The sequence below is a fragment of the Carcharodon carcharias genome, chromosome 11 (assembly GCF_017639515.1).
Source record: "Carcharodon carcharias isolate sCarCar2 chromosome 11, sCarCar2.pri, whole genome shotgun sequence".
In the NCBI taxonomy this organism is placed as follows: Eukaryota; Metazoa; Chordata; class Chondrichthyes; order Lamniformes; family Lamnidae; genus Carcharodon; species Carcharodon carcharias.
Window position 1 is genome coordinate 82,716,335 of NC_054477.1, and position 19,734 is coordinate 82,736,068.

Here is a 19,734-nt window from a genome sequence, read left to right on the forward strand (position 1 = left end):
GGCACAGTTCAAGGTGATTAACCTTGGTAAAATAAATAATTTGATAGACACACACACACACACACACACACACACACACACACACACACACACACACACCACCACCCCACCCCCCCACCACTGCCACCACCACCACCCAAATCACAGGAAAAAGAATTGGCTGTGTCATATCGATATGTTAAAACAATACCATCATAGGGAGGAGGATAAGAAGGAGCAGGTATGTCAGGTAGTAAGGACAGTGGAGGGTGAAAGAGACAGTGAGCTAACACTGAAATATTAGGACAGTTAGACATCATATTTTCATACTTCAAGATAGGACAACAAGAAGATCTAGTGGTTACTTAGAATTTTAAGGAATCTGTAGAGATAAACCACGGTGTACAACTTTAGCCATTCATGATGTGGATGTAGGGGAATCTTCTATCATTCATGTCTGGAGAAGCTGGCTCAGGTGAAAGCAGAAATTCAATACATGTTGGAAAATCACCTAATTGAACCTAGTCAAAACAGTTGGAATTCTCCAGCAGTGTTAGTACCTAAACCTGATGGACAAACCAGTTTCTGCGGAGATTAGAGAAAGGTGAATGCATCAACAAAAACAAATTTCTACCCAGTCCCTCATTTGGAAGATTGTATTGACAGAGTTGGCAGTGCCACATTCTTTACTAAGATTGATTTATTGACAGGATACTGGCAAATACCTTTAATGTCTCAAGCTAAGGAGATATCAGCTTTTTCATGCCAAATGGGCTGTACCAATGCCTTGTAATACCATTCAGACAAAAATGCTCCAGCACTTTCCAAAGACTAATGAATCAAGTTGTAATCAGTGTTCTTAACTTGTGGTTTACTTGGATGATGTATTGATTTACAACAACAATTGGAAACATCATTTAAAACAATTGGAAGCTCTATTTTAACAATTACAGTCAGCGGATCTAGTAATAAACATTGCTTGAGTGAGTTCGTGAAAGTGCAGTAGCTTTCCTGGGCATATTGTAGGGCAAGGATAAGAGTTGCCAAGAACAGTGAAAGTGCAGGTTTTGGTGGAATTCCCTTCTCCTAAAACAAAAAGGGAAATCATGAGATTTTTGGGAATGTGTGGCTTCTGTCACAAGTTTGTGCCAAACTTCAGCATAATAGCTACTCCACTAACAGATTTATTGCAGAAGAAGGTAAAGGTGATATGGTCAAGAGAGTGCCAGGCAGCTTTTGAGAAGCTGAATGCAATCCTAACTAATGAACCGGTGTTGGCTGCCCCTAACTTCACTAAACCCTTCAAGTTGGCAATGGTGCAAGTGACTTGGGGTTGGGTGCTGTCTTATTGCAAGAAGTTGAATTGGGCACAGAGAAGCCAGTGGGCTATTTTTCTAAAAAAAAATCAAATCGGCATCAAAAGAACTATTCTACAGTAGAAAAGGAAACCCTGGGATTGTTACTGGCTCTTAAACATTTTGAGTTATATGTCCGTCATGGCTATAGAGAAACACTAATATATACTGACCATAACCCTTGGCCTTTATGGAAGAACTTAAGACACCGAATGTCAGACAATTTTGATGGAGTTTGCTAATAAGCCTTATAATTTAAAGGTTGTTCATATTGCTGTGACGGATAATATAACTGCTGATGCATATCAAGAATGTAATTTTATTGAAATTATCTGGTATTCAAGAAGGTCAGAGAAAACTATAGGTTCGGTATAAGGAGTGAATGAGAATGAGTGAGTAAACGTTTGAATGTTTTTTCTTATATATGTTTCCCTGTACACTTTGTAATGAAGCACATTTGGAAATGGCATATCATTCCTTAAGGATGGGGTTGTTATGAGTACATATCTCCAAGAACTATATGTCCTTTAAAAATTGGAAGGACATTGAATTGTTTAGACAATTCTATGGGAATTGACCTGGGTTTTTTTGGACTGAGAGCAAACTGCTTTTCCAAGAAGTCACATGACTTCAACTAAATTACCAGCAAGACACCTGAGGAGATAATAACTATTTATTTATTTGAACTTTAATTGCTGGAGAAAAAAACTACTGCTTTCACCTGATTGAGATGAGTTTCTGCTTTGAACTTGTTTTTTTGGACTCACTTTGGGAATAAACCAAAAGGGAGAAGGTTGCCCAAATTGTGAAATTTAGTATGGTTAGCAGTGGCCAGCTGGAAATCTTCATCTCAGTAGAACTCGTCTGAATTTGGAAGCCTGAGAAGCTGAGATGAGAGAGATCCCAAGGACATATGTTCTGCTTCACACCGAAGTTCCTTTGGAAAGAACTTGCTTGCAAGTGACCAGCAACCCGTCTTCACACACAGGCACACCAGATCAACAGCATCAAAACCCTTCAAACTTTATCCTTTTTCATAAAGCTTTCCTATTGGCCAGAAGGTGTTTTTATCTTAAGTGCAATCCTCTGCAGCGACTCTATTCGTGGATTACAAATTGTAAGTTAACCAGCTTTTGGAACTTGCTTTTAAAAGTAAGTTTTGTTTCCAAATAAATTAATCATTCTGAATTTATTGAAAGAAGCCTGGTTAAAGTCTCTTTTATTCTGGTTCTAATAATAGCAAAAGTAAACAATTGGCCATTCCGGTGAGTGAGTAAAGCCCTTACACTTATGGTGTGACCTGTGCAGTAGTGGGGCTAGAGAAACTGCACACTGCTCCCATCCTGGTCCTAACAATGGTTACTGCTATAAATACATCATTTAGAATAGCAATGGCAAAGAATACATTTTCAAATAAAAAGGATTGCTTAGCATAAGAATGAGTAGAATAAGAAAATAATTATCAAGACAATAATTTGGAGTGTCTTGTTGTACAGGGCTAAAGTATGGATCTTGAGAAAAATGAACTTCCAAAGATTAGGAAGTTGTGAGATGTCATTCTGAAGAAGAATAGAGCAGTTTAGTTGGACAGAACACAAGCAATGAAGAAGTTCTCAGAATGGCAGAGGAGGAAAGGTGGGCTAGTGAATATTAAGAAAAGAAAATATTTGACTGGCCATTTTCTAAGGCATGAGAACTTGCTGAAGGATGTCATTGAAGGAAGATTAAAGAGATATAGACCAAGAGGTAGAAAGAGAATTATGATGCTAGACAATTTGAAATTGGAAATGGGAGGCTCCTACAAGCAACTGAAGAGAAAAGTGCAAGACCGCAAGGCATGGAGAAATGAACAGAGGAGCTTCCCTTAGGCAGATCACTGGCTGCCACCACTAATCCACTGTTGTAGCTCAAGCTGGCAGCTCATTTATAGGTCTGTTGAAGGGTCAAGAGGACTCGAAACGTCAACTTTGTTCTTCTCCGCCGATGCTGCCAGACCTGCTGAGTTTTTCTAGGATTTCTGTTTTTGTTTTGGATTTCCAGCATCCGCAGTTTTTTGTTTTTATCTCATTTATAGGTATGCCTGGTACTGCTCTTGGCATGGGCTCCCACACTCTTCATTGAACCTGAGTTGATCCCCTGACTTGATGGTAATGGTAGAGTGAGGAATATGCTGGAACAAAGGCTACAAATCTTTTGCTGTTGATAACCCACAGTGTCTCATGAATGCACAGTCTTGAGCTGAAAAATCTGTTCTGAATCTATCCCTTTAGCACACAACACAATGGAGGCTGTCCTCAGTATGAAACTTTGTCTTCACCTCCACAAGCACTGTGCAGTGGTCACTCCTATCAATACTTCAGAGGATAGGTGCATCTGTCACAGGTAGATTGATGAGAACAGGGTCAAGTAGCTTTTTCTCTTGTTTTGTTTCTCTCATCACCTGCTGCAAGCACCAGTCTGGTAGCTATGTCTTTCTCCTCTGTTGGTAGTTGTGCTATCAAGCCACTGTTGGTGATGGCCATTGAAGTTACCCTCCTACCTATCAATGCTTCTTGCAAGTATTGTTCACCATTCCTCCTCCTTCAGGTACCATGCCTAAGAGGATTGGCCTGTGATTATGCTTGGCAAAGTACAGCAGTGGTTTGCCATTGCCTTCTGCAGAATGGCTGACCGGGAAATTCTCCCTTTCTTACTGCCTGCCCATCAGGTGTATTGGAAAGATTTACAGACTGATAATCGACCTGTTTAGCCACGTTATGAACCTTCCATGGCTATCAAGTTCTGAAATGGGACTAGAACCTGGGGCTTCTGGCCCAGACATTACCACTGCACCACAAGACCCCCACAGTGTTCACCATTAAGGAATAATAATCACCAGTTGAGGGAGGGCAGCAGGTGGTAATCAATAAGAATTTTCCTTGCTCAAGTTTGACCAGATACCATGAGATTTGATGGGGTGTGAAGGTAAGATTTAGGACTCACAGAGTCACCCCCTTCTGACTATATACAACTGTGCCTAACACCTCTGGTGGGTCTGTCCTGATGATAGGAAAAGGCATTCCCAGGGATGGTGTTGGAGGAGTCTGTGACATTGGCTGTAAGGTGTGATCCTGTGAGTATGGTTATATCAAGCTGTTGCTTAACTAGCCTGTGGATCGGCCCATCCAATTTTGTCATAAGTACCCAAATGTTAGCAAGGGGAACTGTGGAGTCAGCTGGATTGGATGTGCCTTTGTCATCTCTAGTGCCTAGGTCAATGCCAGGTAGTCTGTCCTTTCTTTTTTAATTAGACTTTTTTGTAAAGGTTTGATATGACTGAGTGGGTTGCTAGGTCATGGAGAGGTAATGGTATTGTCACTGGAATGGTATTCCAGAGACCTGGGTTTGAATCCCAACATGGCAGATGGTGAAATTTGAATTCAATAAAAACCTGGAATTGAAAGCCTAGTGATGACCACAAAACCATTGCTGACAAAACCATCTGGTTCATTAATGCCCTTTAGGGAAGGAAATCTGCCATCCTTCCATGGCCTACATGTGATTCCAGACCCACAGCAATGTGGTTGGCTCTTAGAATGCTCTCTGAACAAGGGCAATTAGGGATGGGCAATAAATGCTGGTCTAGTCTGTGAAGCCCACATCCCATGAATGAATAAAAAAAATTTCAGTTGAGTCAGCCACATTCCTATGCATTAGGAGTCACACATAGACCAGACCAGGAAAGGATATTACTGAACCAGATAGGTTTATGACAATCCAGAAGTTTCATTTTCACCATTACTGATACCAGCTTTTTATTCCAGTTTTAGTTAACAAAATTTAAATTGGTGGAATTTGAGCTCATGTTTCTGGATCAGTACTACAAAACCACAATACTATCAAATCTTGACATTTTTTCCTGCACTGTCTATATTTCCTAGGAATGAGATAATTATATAGTTAATAATTCAATACTGTCATTTCAGCACATCAGCATCAGAGGGTACATATCATAGGTATTTGGTATTCACACTGAGCTGCTGTTGGTAGGAAGATAAATCGAATCTAACCCTACATAATATATAACAATTGCAGACTTTGTAATAAATTGGGGGATGTACAGTCTTGACTCTCTTTACAATTGTAAATCTAATACTCATAGATTATAATGTCCTCTGAAGTTTGTAATTTGTAATCTCACTGATATATATTGTGTTTCCTGGAACATGTCTAACTTCATGTTGTGCGGATGTGCATATGTAATAGTTTTGATAGTTGTGGCACTCTGGTAAAAGCCCTAATCCCTCAATGTGACTTTCTACGTGTAGCTCTGATGTCACTAACCCGGTTATATTCATCATCTACTCTCCTTCCTCCTAACCATGCAGCATCTTCAATTCCAAATAGATACTGTGAAGATTTGAAGAAATTGCAAGAGCCAGAGGGAGATAAAGTTCAGGGTTTGCTCGTCCAGGCTGTGGAACACTGCTTTATTGGAAGAAGCTTTATCTTCGGAGTGAAGGTAATTTCTGCAGTTTTTCCGACAGGAATGGGTTTCTTCTTTAGAAATCAAGGGGAGAATTTTTTGCCTGTCAAGGGGGTTGTGCGGGGATGGGCGGGGGCCCAATCGGCGCCCCCTATCGGGTCTGCATCGCCATTTTACGTGGGCTGGCCAATTAAGGCCCGCCCAGTTTGATGTGCACCCGGAAGCGCTGTGCGCTCCCTGTGCGGGCAAGGGGGGTGGTTTCCTGAGTTGGGAGTGTGGTCTTTCAGCGTCACATGAGCTGGGATATGTCAATGAACTTTAATGAAAAACTTTATTTAATTTATAAACCCTTCACGAAACCTCATCCCGCCTGTGGATGAGATTTCATGAAAAATGCGAAGGCCGCCTGGGCTCTTCGCCTGCCCACCAACCTTAAGGTTGGACGGGCAGCTTTCTCAATAGGTTTAATTAGTTAATTAATGGCTTTAACAGACCTTTGACAGATCTTCAAACAAAACTGAAAATCTTAATGACATGTGGTGATGTCGGGACGCATGCCCAACGTCACCCCATGTCACTTTACGTCTCAGCGAGCGGGGGTCGAAAATTCTCCCCCAAGAGCCAAAACAATTTCCTACCTCTGATTAAAAAACAGATTATTTCAGCCAATAATTTAATATTGATTAATAATAGTTGTGCTTAACCCAAGTAATGTCAGTTTTGCTCAATCTTTAATGTTTAGACCTGTGAACCAGCTTTGCACTAATTGATCATTTTAGTAATTAAAGATGTATTATTCATACAGGCACTGTAAAATGGTACAAACATCTCGGTAAACTGGACTGTGTCTCCTGTAGGATAATATGGAACTGGTTAAATTTGTGTGATGAACTAATATCAAAAGTTGCATGTTCTCTTGCATTTGACTTTACCAAAAGAGAGGCTTTACAATATTGAAGAGCAGCTTTTACATTAGTGGTGTGCAAACTTACCCCAAATTGATTTAAAGTTAATTGTCCCTTGCACAGCTAATGATGAGAAATCCCAAATATTTTAAATGCAAAAAATACTTTGGAAGGAGTTTCTTATCAAATTATTTTGCCTGTATTTAAACAGATATACATAATTAGTTGTTTTTACTCCTGGAGACCTGCACAGTTGGTCTATGTGCCAAAAACATTTTCAGTGGGAGTGCAGACCAGCATTTTTCCTAGTTCTAGATGACAATGACAGTGCTAAAGCTTCCAAACAATTTCAAAATTCGGCACCAGCCAGGACTTGGAGGTCCCACCTTCACTCCATTTTTGTTAGACAAAAAAATCCCTGTAACGCCACAAAAATTCACATACAAACATACAAAAACATCAGATAGGAAAATTCACGAAGATCCATTTAGCCTATCGCATAGAGTTGCAATGTCATAAGCATCACAGCAAGAGACACCTTACCCCTAGGTGCTATGTTGTCTCCACAGAGAGGCAAAAAGAAAATCAAAAACCCAAGGCAAATTAGTAGGGAAAGAAAATCTGGAAAAGTCCTCTTCAGTCCCTCCAGGTAATTGAATCTAGCCCAGGAGACCATTGACAATGGCTTATATTACTCCCTCCTGTATGATGCGATTTCAGCTCCAGCCAGGAAACAGTCCAGCTCTCTTGTAAATGTAGGCCAGGATTTTCCATGCCTGCCGGCATCAGGCATGTTCAATCGCGTGAGTAGACAATATGGTGCAATCGGTTTCATACTGGCATGAAACCAGCTCGTGATCATCAGCTCAACCTGCCATTGGCGGGCTGTGTGCTCCACCATCGGACATCAGGAGCCTCATTGTAATACATCAGCATATTATTATTAGGCCTGCCTGCTGGAATCATATCCTCACCCCTCCCCCTGTTGGATGGTCCGCCCACGTCGGCGGGAAAGCACGCCGGTGTAGAACACATCTTGACAAGTGAGAAGTTCAGAATTCGGGGCTTACAGCCAGGGCTTTGGTCATGTTTTGGACATCCAAAGGGCAGAAGATGCTGGAGCCCAACACCAACTGCACACCAGAGGATGGGGGGGGGAGGAATTGAAGGTGTCAGGATGGGGGGGGTAGTTGGGTGGGGGGGGAATGAAGGCGCCAGGATGGGGGGAGGTTGGGAGCGAGGGAATGAAGGTGTCAGGATAGGGGGAGGTTGGGAGGGGGTTGGAATGAAGGTGTCGGGGTGGAGGAGTGGGAGAGAACGAGGTAAGAGGGGGAAAAGACTGCAATTGGGGAGGTAGGTGTAAGGGGCAAGGGAAGAAATGTGGAGAGGGGAAAGTGTCTGGGGGGTGGAAGGGACGCAGAGAGGGCAGAGTGCTTGGGGGACGAAGGGATGTGGAGAGGGTAGGGTGACTGGGGTGAGGAAGGGGTGCAGAAAGGGGAGTGGGTAAGGGTTGAGGAATAAGTAAGAGTGGAGGAAGGAGGCTGGTGGAAGAGGTAAGGATGGAGGAAGGAGTCCAGAGGGAGGTGGTACTGAGCGGGGTGGAGAGGAATCCTGGAACGGGGGAGAACCTGGAGGGGTGGCGGGGGGGAAAGAGGTTCCGGGGGGGGGGGGGGGCATAGGGCATGAAGTGGGGGGGAAGGGGTGCAGACTGGGGGGAATGAGCAGGTGAACGTTAATGGGAGGGGTCTGATGGGTCCATGTCTGCCTCCTGGGGAGCGAACTGAGGGTGGGTGTGGTATGGAGGAAAGGTGACAATGACCAAGGGCAGAGTGAGGTGGTAGGTTGGAGGGTGAGAGTTCGATGGTGACAATAAAAGGGTGTTTGGTGGGGACCCGGAGGCAGACACAGACTCTGGGGGTGGAAAGGTGGTGGTTGGTGAGGCGAATGTGGATGGGGGTGGGATTTTCGGGAAGAAAGGGAACATGCACGTTCACCTTGACATTTTTTTTTTAATTCATTCACAGGATGTGGGCTTCGCTGGCTGGGCCAGCATTTATTACCCATCCCTAGTTGCCCTTGAGAAAGTGGTGGTGAGCTGCCTTCTTGAACCGCTGCAGTCCATGTGATGTAGGTACACCCACAGTGCTGTTAGGAAGGAAGTTTCAGGATTTTGACCCAGCGACAGTGAAGGAACGGTGATATATTTCCAAAGAGCACTGCTGCTACTATGCGTTGGTGGCGGAGGAGGGGGAATGTTTGTGGATATGGTGCCAATCAAGCGGGCTGATTTGTCCTGGACAGTGTCAAACTTCTTGGGTGTTGTGGGAGATGCACTCATCCAGGCAAGTGGGGAGTGTTCCATCACACTTCTGACTTGTGCCTTGTAGATGGTGGATAGGCTTTTGGGAGTCAGGAGGTGAGTTACTCTTCGCACGATTCCTAGCCTCTGACCTGCTCTTGTAGCCAAAGTATTTATATGGCTCATCCAGTTCAGATTCTGGTCAATGGTAACCCCTAGGATATTGATAGTGGGGGATTCAGTGATGGTAATGCCATTAAACATCCAGGGGCGATGGTTGGATTCTCTCTTGTTGGAGATGGTCATTGCCTGACACTTGTATGGTGCGAATGTTACTTGCCACTTGTCAGCCCAAGACTAGGTATTGCCCAGGTCTTGCTGCATTTGGACATGGACTGCTTCAGTATCTGAGGAGTTGCGAATGGTGCTGAACATTGTGCAATCATCAGCGAGCATCCCCGCTTCTGACCTTATGATGGAAGGAAAGTCATTGATGAAGCAGCTGAAGATGGGCCTAGGACACTACCCTGAGGAACTCCTGCAATGATGTCCTGGAGCTGAGATAACTGACTTCCAACAGCCACACCCATCTTCCTGTATGCTAGGTATGACTCTAACCAGCAAGAGATTTTCCCCTGATTCCCATTGACTTCAGTTTTGTTAGGGCTCCTTGATGCCACACATTGTCAAATGCTGCCTTGATATCAAGGGCAGTCACTGTCACCTCACCTCGGGAGTTCAGCTCTTTTGTCTATATTTGAACCAAAGCTGTAATGAGGTCAGGGGCTGAGTGGCCCTGGCGGAACCCAAACTGGGCGTCAGTGAGCAGGTTACTGCTAAGCAAATGCTGCTTGATAGTACTGTTGATGACCCCCTTGCATTACTTTACTGATGATCGAGAGTAGACTGATGAGGCGGTAATTGGCCGGGTTAGATTTGTCCTGCTTTTTGTGTACAGGACATACCTGGGCAAGTTTCCACATAGCTGGGCAGATGCCAGTGTTGTAGCTGTACTGGAACAGCTTGGCTAGGGGTACAGCAAATTCTGGAGCACAAGTCTTCAGTACTATTGCCAGAAATATTGTCAGTATCCAGTGCCTTCAGCCATTTCTTGATATCACATGGAGTGAAATGAATTGGCTGAAGACTGGCATCTGTGATGCTGGGGACTTCCAGAGGAGGCCAAGAGGAATCGTCCACTCGGCCTTTTGGCTGAAGATTGTAGCAAACGCTTCAGCCTTCTCTTTTGCACTGATGTGCTGGGTTCCTCCATCATTGAGGATGGGGATTTTTGTACAGCCTCCTCCTCCAGTGAGTTGTTTAATTGTCCACCACCATTCATGACTGGATGTGGCAGGACTGCAGAGCTTAGACCTGATCCATTGGTTGCGGGATCACTTATCCCTGTCCATCACTTGCTGCTTATGCTATTTGGCATAAAAATAGTCCTGTGTTATAGCTTCGCTAGGTTGAGACCTCATTTTTAGATATGCCTGGTGCTGAAGGAAGGAAAAGGGTTGTGGCTGATAGGTAATGGAGGGGAGATGGAAGATGATTGCGATGGGGAGGCCAACTGTGATAGGGGAGAGGAAATGGGTAACTGTGGGAGAGTAAAGGATGGGGGAGCGAAAGTAAAACTGAATTAGCACCATGTTATCGAAAATGAAATGAGAGTCGTAAGTTGCTTCATGGGAGTGTGATCATTGGGTGGATGGAGATGCAGGTCAGCTCAGATGGACAACCGAAAGTGAACCCCAGCAGGCAGCCTTCAAAATGCCCAGGACATTGAGATGAGTGTGAAACATGAAGAATCCGCATGCATATGAGAGTGCTTGCACAAGGCTGCAGAAGGGCCGGCCATACACACGCACTTTTCCCTCCAAAATCACTTGTGGGCCAGCTGTTCCCTCTGCAGTGACATGTCTTCTGGGCTGCTTATTTCCACCTCTTCACTGGAGGAGGAGTCCTCTTGGCTGCATATTAGGATGTGGATGGAGCTGGGGGACTGCCTGGCTGAGGGTGTCAGTCCCTTGGCAGAGCTCCCTGTGAACCAAAGTAGAGATAAGTAGTGCATGACAGCAGGGTCAAAAGCGGGAGAGAGAGAGCACTCACGGTTATGTTGAGGGAGGGATGATGTGTTGCAGGATCCTCAGGTGCATGTTCGCCGCTGACCTCGTCGTCGCAGCAGGCAGGGTCCACATCCTCACCAATCAGCACAATGGCATGTTCCTCAAAGTGAGTGAGGGGCCTAATGTGGGCCACTCCATCCCTGGTCTGGTCTGAGATCTCTCCCTGCTGATGTGAGTAGGCTTCTCCTGCGTGAAAACAGATGGAGAGAGCGTAAGCAGGACACATGGCACTGCATGGAATGTTTGTGTGATGAGCGGAGCCATGGACAGGAATGAGGATGTGAGTTTGAGAGGATATGAGCCTGATGGAGATGTGAGGTGTGTGTGAGAGTTAGTGGTGTTGTCCCTTGAGGTGTGAGATCCCTGTGGATGTGTGATGGGTTTATGAACGTGGGAGTTGAGAGTGATGAGAAGAGTGAGATACCCTCGCGGAACAGATGAGACCATTCATCCTGTAGTGGCACAGGATCGGTGCCCTCTTTTTTGCAGGGCATTGGCACTAACCACTGCCTCCCAAGCCTGGGTGGTAATGCCTGTGCCCATCCTGCAGCCCGAGCTGGGGTAGAGGAAACCACAGTGGGCCTCCACAGCATCCAAAAGGCCTTCCAGTGACGCGTCATTAAATCTCGGGCCTGCATTCTTTTTGCTTTTCGTGGACATCTTTCCTGCAGTACTCATGGCCTGGAAGCACTGTGATGTGTGCACACAGCTGGACTCTAAATATGGCGCCTGACATGTTGAAGCGGCGAGGTGATGGTGGGCAGGCGAACGAGAGCCCGCCCATCATCGAAACAGTATGTTACCCAGGAACGCTTAAATAATGTAGCATGATTGGGACGATACAGCTTGAAAACCCGCCATCGTGGCCAGCGGGTTTACCCACCTGCTACCACACTTAGTGCAAATCTGTGTTGATTCCGCCCATAGATTGAATTTCAGCACTCCATTTACATAAATGTTGAACAATTGAGATAAACATACTGAACTGTTAGTTGAAATGAAGATGGCTTGCCCTGTTTTAGTGAGATTAATCACCTATACATTAGTTGAAATTTGCAGGTCCAATTTTTTTGCAGCCAATCAATTTTACCTTGAGGGTTTTTGAAAGGAATATGAATATAAGTGGCTGTAATGGTAATTTACACAGGTTTTGTTGTTCTGGAATATATTTTTGTAGTCACAAAAGGTATTTGAAGTACTTCAAGGTTTAGGGAGGGAACCTGGTAAGTATAAATGTCAATTTTGCAGTGTTCTGTAAATTTCAACTGCAATTTAATATCTTTATATTTATCTGATATTTAAGATTGCAGATTTATATATATTCGGATGTTATATTTGTAGTCAAATCTTATACTTGCACCATTTTATTCACAGGCATCTGAATTTCTACCTGACATGCTGTCATCTTCTCCGAGTCCTTTACAAACTACCATCAACAAGAGTAGACATAAAAAGCACCTGGTAGCCTGCCAGATTGCAGTGCCAAACACTGCAGTCTATGGATGTACTGTTATCAATTATTACAAGAAGTTGTTGGATTCAGGCAGTATCCAAGATATGTCCTCCATTTCACTGCTATCTGGTAGTCCTTTCATTACTGTTGACCAATCCAGTACCATGATCAAGAGCTTGACAAGTTTGTTGTCTGGTAACACTCAATCTTTCACACAGTTGAATTATGCTAACCGCTTGTCAAACCCTTGGCTACAGGATTTTACGCTTGCTTTAACCTCTGTTGATTGTATTACTATTGAAGAGTTTTCAACAGCAGAAACTACCAGGGTTGGTTCAAAATGGAGCATCAGCCCCCCTTACCATGTAGAGGAGGCAAACCAGAATAGGAACTGTGATAAAAGTACCTCGTCAGCTTTTCCTACTTCAGCTTCTCATAATGACAGTGATATCAATAACTGTAGTACAAACGCAATGGTGAATCTCCCATCTAGTTTGGGAGTACTAAGGTTACCTAATAATGACTCTACACGTCAATATTATAGAATCAGCTTTGATGAGTTACAGGAAGGCTGCCTCAAGTCAAGTTTCTGTATGCAGAGATGTTACATGCATAAGCCTGGGGACTTATTGACTAATGGCAAAGGCAGTGATGAGTTCCAATCTGTTGATAAATCTTACAGCCTACTAGACGATAGCATGGATTACAATGACTCTAAATTATGGGATGACTTGCTGTTTTCAGAAAGCCTTGGTGAATTTATAGCAAAAGTGGAAGCAAATCAACAAAGATGTGATGAGAAAGTTGCATTGTTCACTTGTGTGGCTGCTGTTGATGGTTCCATACATTCCTGCAATTTGGAAAAGCTAGAAACTGATAACCTTCTGAATGGAACTCGAGAGCAGAATTCCAGAATCAGAGAAGTGTGTACAGATTCTACTAACTGCAATTTAACTGGGACCAAAGAAAATGATTGTGCTGCTTCTAACAATCCAAAGGGTCTTTTAAATAAGATAGTGGATGATTTCAAAAGTGATAATGTCATAGGAAAGGAGGTACCTCTAGCAACAGCGTTACCATTGTCATCAGTTGATGGTTCTATTTCTAGTGATATGCACATTCCCAATCAGGAGGCAATTTTACAGATTTGTGATACCTTTGTGAACCCTGTGAGTGCAGATAATTGCAGCAACAAACATGCTCAGACATGTGAACCAAAGCTGCACAACTTTGAGGAGGAGCAAATGAGTGAATATTCAAGTTATCTGTCTGAACATAAAGCTACTGAAGTTAACACGCTCACAGATCCCTTGTACACTACAAATGAGACTTATGTACTGAATAATATTGATTTTCAAACTGCATTTCCTTCTGCGAAACAACTTGTAAAAATGAAGAAAAAAATTGACAATGAGTTTCAAGATCAAACATGCATTAACGGATGCAATGTCAATAAATGTGACATTAAACCTGCAAGTAGATCTCAATTGTCATCGGCTTTGAACCTCTACAAAAACATCTCTTTCCAAAATATGTGTATCAGTCCCACTGAGCAAGAGTATGATGTTTCTGGAGATCTCTTCAATGACACAGGAGGTGATAAAGAGGAATCATCAATATGTCTCAAAACAAACCTGTGCATTTTATCTAAACCAAAATCTACATCTAAAGCATTCAATAAGACTAACTGTAAGCTCAGTGAGCAACAGTGCAATATTTCCCCATGTTGTTTAAATGGAGCTGCTGATGCTGAGAAAAAACAAAACAATAATAATTCTCCAGAGAATGATACACTAAGCTTGTCTGAGCATGACTTTTCAGACTCACAGGACTTTGTTCCATTTTCTCAGTCTACACCTGTTTCAAGATTTCAAAGTTTAAAAATTTTCAGGGGGAGAGAAACTAAAGCTCTTAAAATGTCACCCTATGTTAGGCTAAGTCCAAGTCCAGCTGCTTTTAAACAAAGGCAAAATGGTCAACTTAAGCAACAATTGCTTCAAATCCAAAATGTGTTACAACAGCAATCTGGGAGCAATCAAACCTCTGTTTCATTAAATTCCTCTTCATTAAGCAACAGTCCAATTAGCAAATCTTATGAGAGGGACTCTGATGAATGGATTCCACCTTCAACAACCAAAACTCGAATCATGTCATCACATTTATCTTGTGCCTTTAATATAAACAAATCACGAGGTGTTAAACTATTTACACATGTGTCATATGCCAATGCTGCTATGGAAACTGCTGATTCCAAGGCTACAACAGAGGGCAACAAAGAGAATGACAGTAGCAACCAATGCAGGGGCAACCTATACATGAAAAGGCCACCTGCAGGAAAGCATACCAAACCATCATTACAGCAAAAAGTATTCAACTCAACAAAGGTTCTTCTGAACAAAACAGAGAAACTCAGGCCTCTTGTTTCTAGTGAAATTCAGATTAGGAAAGGTTTAAAAGTGAATGACTGCACCCCAGCTGCTTTTCATTCATTTCATGTAAAGAGTGAGGCACCAAGTTGTTACTCACCAGAACTATTTTAAGCAAGAACTGAGATTTTTGAAGATGAGTGCCAATTGCTTGGGAAAAAAAAAGTTTCTGGCCAGTGCAAAACTAAAAGAAAACTATGATGTTTTTCTTTTCAGTAAGGGAGAAAATGAGTTATTGCTAAAGGCACTTTGTACTACTTGTAATTCCGAGGTAGGAGGTGAATTTCTCCCTATTGTCTGCAGCAGAAGAGCAGTGAAAACCCTGAAGAAACTTTTACAGCAACAAAGCAGGACTCTGTAGAAATTCACCCCATGGTGTCCCTTTTGATCAGCCCGTTAATTCTTTATATTAAAAGAATATCTGAACCATCCAAGCATGCAGCAAGTACTGTCTTAAAGGAATTTTTGATGAACCCTTAGAAAAGATGCTTCGTTCTTCTTTATGATGTTTTCTTGATTTCCTTCCAAACTGTTTGAAGTTGATTGGTTGTTGGCAAAAACGTTTTTTTTAGATCTGGATAGCTGGGGATTGGGCCTGTGATTGGCAAATTACATTTAAAAACCAAATTGCAATTATATTGTGCCTTTAATTTTGTAATATATCCAAAGCCATTCCACAGGAGCAGTATCAACAAGACAGTAAGGCAGATGACCAAAAGCTTTGTCAGAGGTGGGTTTTAAGGAGCATCTTAAAGTAGGGAGGCTCAAGGGAGGAATGCCAGAGCTTAGAGACGAGGTAGCTATAGATTTGGCTGCTAATAGTGGCAAGTTTAAAATCAGGAATGCACAAAAAGTCAGAACTGGAGCAGCACAAATATTTTGGAGGGTTGATTGACTGGGGAGGTTACAGGGATAGGGAGGGGAGAGACCATGGAAGGATTTTGAAAACAAGGATGATTTAATGGAATTATTAAAATTTAATTTAGAAAAGTGCAGTGTTATGTATGTGGGCCGATTTAAAGTAAAACATCTAAACAAAGGAAAGATCCTTTTGTTTTAGTACAGCAATCTATTACGATCCATGAAGTTATAGCTAAAGCTAATAGGATGATGGTGTTTATTAACAGGACAAGTCACTATAAAGCAAAGCATACCCTTTTGCCCCTGCATACATAATACCTTGGTTTGGTCTTAGAATGTCTTTCTTACAGTCTCCTGATGTTGTGAGTGATATTGAAAGGGTGCAGAGGAGGACCACGAGATTAATTCCCAATTTAGAACATCTCAGTTTGCCAGATAGGCTAAAAGAGCTGGATCTTTTTAAAGTGGCAAGTAACATTTGTGTCACACAATGGACACCTCCAACAAGAGAGCCTAACCACCCCACCTTGAAATTCAGCGACTATTAGTATCACTACTTCTCCTACTAATTAATTCCTGATCTTAGGCAGTATCTCCCAAAACTGTAGTCTCCTCCTCCACCATCTAGAAGAATAAGGGAAGCAGATGCTTAAGAAACCAACACCTCCAAGTTACACCTACCCACCCATCACCCCCTCCCCATCTACCATCATAACTTTGATATATATCGCTGTCCTTTTCTGACCACTCAGTCAAAATCCAGAAACTCCCCACCTAACAGCACTGTGGAACTACATTCACCACACAAACTGAAGAGGTTCAAGAAGGAGCCACTATTCCCTTCTCAAGCAAATAAGAATGGATAATAAATACCAGCCATAACCAGTAATGTCCACACCCCAACAATTTTTTTAAATTCGATGAACTAGAATGATTAAATGACATGCAGAACTCAAATTTCTGTCATTAATTCTGCAAGTTACTGATGTTTATTCTAGGGTGTAGGTGAATTAGTTTTTCCTTAAAATAGGTTAAAGTATTTCCCACAAGGTGGCAGCAGAAACATGTGGAGTATCATTCTAATAAAAGAAGTATGGAAATTCAAATGTAATATTATGTCAATAAAATGTCACTAATCGGTGTTTTTGTTGTACAGCATAATAACTGGATCAGCACAGCTCAGACCTTCCCGTTTTACCACACTCAAAGGTTCAATGGTTAAAACACCTTCCTTGGAAATAGTGTTCCTGAGTTCAAATTGCAGCAGTGCTAGCAGCTAATGCTTGTCTTCATGTTTTGGATAGAAGAGAAAAAATGTGCAGGACTATGGAGAAAGGGCTAAGTTTTTGCAGAGCTCTAGAATGGACACACTAGGCTGAATGGCCATCTTCTGTTCTGTAGCCATTCTACGATAAGTAACAGCTACTACTATCTGATTACAAATAAATATAAGTAATATTAGATTGTCCTGGCCAATTTACCTCTCAATGTGGAGTCTTTATGATCGGGCAATGCCCATTTACAAAAGTATTACACCAATAGGTTCACCCTCCCAGAAATTACTTTTTCACACTTAACTTCCTTGCGCGTTGGTGCTTATGATTTTAAAGTACAAATAAATACTGCATTTCAAAACCAGTGGATGCAACCTGGCAAAACAAGCTCTTACGCACTGGCCAAATGATACCCTTCCAACTACCAACACAATTTTCACCTTACCCAGCATGATATGCACCACTATCTCCAAATGAATTGTGCAGACCTACACAATGAAAACTCCATCTCGCAACACAAAGACCATCTTCAAAGAAAGGAAAAGTATAAACTGCAGAAAGTTAACAGAAGAATGAATGTCACCATGTTAATCCCAAGAACTGCACTGCTTGCTTCACCGTTAAATAGGACACTGCCCCCAAAATGTAAACAACTACTGATGATCCCCATTACTGTCCCTGCCTTAACTCATTTACTGAAACCCTCATCCATGCCATTGTTACTTCCAGGCATCATTATTCCAATGCTCTTTCAGTCAGCCTCCCAAATTGCGCTCTCCATAAACTTGAGCTCATCCAAAACTGCTCCCTGTATCCTAAGTCACATCAAGCCCTGTTACGCATCACACCTGTGTTTGCTTATTTACAATGGCTCCTGGTTTGGCAAAGCCTCTATTTTAAAATTCTTATTCCTGTTTTCAAATCCATCTAAGGCATCGCGCTTCCCTGCCTCTATAACTTCCACTAATCCTAACCCTTCCAAGATCTCTGCATTCCTCCAATTTTGGCCTCTTGCACTTCCCTTAAGTTCATCACTCCATGATTGGTGGACGTACCTCCAGCTGCCTAGACTTTAAGCTCTGGAATTCCCTTCCTTAACCTATCCACTCTCTACCTCTCTCTCCTCCTTTAAGACCCTCCTAAAAATCTATCCCTTTAACCATATAACCAGTCCTATATCGCTTTATGTGGGATTTGTGTCAAACTTTGTTTGAATAAGCTCTTGAAGCACCTTAGAAAGTTTTACCACATTAAAGGGGCTATATAAATGAAAGTTGTTGAATTTCACTGTTAAAATTAAATCATCAGTTTATGAAGGTCACTGCCAGATTCAGATGAGGTTTATAATACAAACAACTTTTGTTTACACATTTTGATCTCGCCTTAATTTCTTAGCTCTGTAATTATATGCAATCTTACAATGCCAGACATCAGTGTATTTTTGCATATGGCGAGCAAGTATTTCCAATCAATAGGAATGTCCTTGCCAGGCTGAATTGGACATGTGGGAGTATGAGGGCATCTCTTCCCTAATCTGGTCTCCATCAGGAACTTGTCCTGTGTGAATTTCCAATTGGCCTTTAATGTCTGTGTATAATATTACTGAGGAAGTTTCTGTTCTCTGATTTTCTACCTCCTGGAGCACTGATTTCTACTTCCTTTCCGAGTATCCATCGTCATGGGGAGCCTTGGATAGCGAACATCAGCAGGTTATTCACCTGAAACAGAATGTTTTCTTTCTTCCACACTATAGCACCTCAACTCCTTATTGAATACCAATCAGTTAGTTAACTAGCCATGGACCAATTATCAATTGAGAAAAGTTTATTTAAATTACGGTATTTGTGCAAGACATGGTCAGATACATTTGAAGCAATGTTCTGAACTTTTAACAGTAAAAATGTGTAGGTCATTGTTTTATAAGAAATCCTTTCATTGCTTTGTACTTAAACTGAACATACAGCACTGAATAAAGATTATCAAAAACAATATCAGGACATGGCAATTGAAAACAACACTTGCACTGATTTAGCACCTGCAGCATAATGAGTACTAGGGAGAAGAAACATGGAACGACCAGAACAGTTAGGTGAGATGACCCAAAAAAAGTCTAAAAGGTTTGACAGAGGTCTTTATTGGTGAGGAAAGAAATAACAAGGTGGAGAGGTTTAGGGAGGCAGTTTCACAGATAAAAGGCTAGAATGAAGAAGGCTCTGTCACAGATAATTGCATTGATGAATACAAAGAAGGCAAAGCTGGAAGGAATAAGAACAGATATTGCTAGAAATACTCAGCATGTCAACACCATCTGTGGAGAGGGAAACAGTGTCAATGTTTCAGATCCATGACCTAACATCAGAACTAGCCCGTTATTTGCTATTCTGTTTCTGTTCAAGTGATGTTCAAGTACTAGCAGTCTGTTTTGAAATTTTGGCACAAATCCAAGAAACAAAACTGGCTGTTAATATTAGTATTCTGTAAAGCTTATTTTGTCAAATAAAGCTTCTGCTCTTAGTTAATATTTCCCAGTTCCATTCTCTGAAATAATAATCCTAATTAATGTTGTCATTTTCCTTTATCCATTTCAT

General features: G+C 42.2%; 1 protein-coding gene across 1 annotated transcript in view; it reads left to right on the top strand.

Moving 5' to 3' along the window:
• The window catches only part of ddias (DNA damage-induced apoptosis suppressor), a 37,878-nt gene extending 18,743 nt beyond the window's left edge, over positions 1-19,135 (top strand). The window contains exons 4-5 of the mRNA XM_041199887.1: positions 5,721-5,835; positions 12,507-19,135. Coding sequence (XP_041055821.1) covers positions 5,721-5,835; positions 12,507-15,125 — 2,734 coding nt within the window. The 3' untranslated portion in view covers positions 15,126-19,135. The remainder of the gene's footprint in view (positions 1-5,720; positions 5,836-12,506) is intronic.
• Positions 19,136-19,734: the final 599 nt, after the last annotated feature.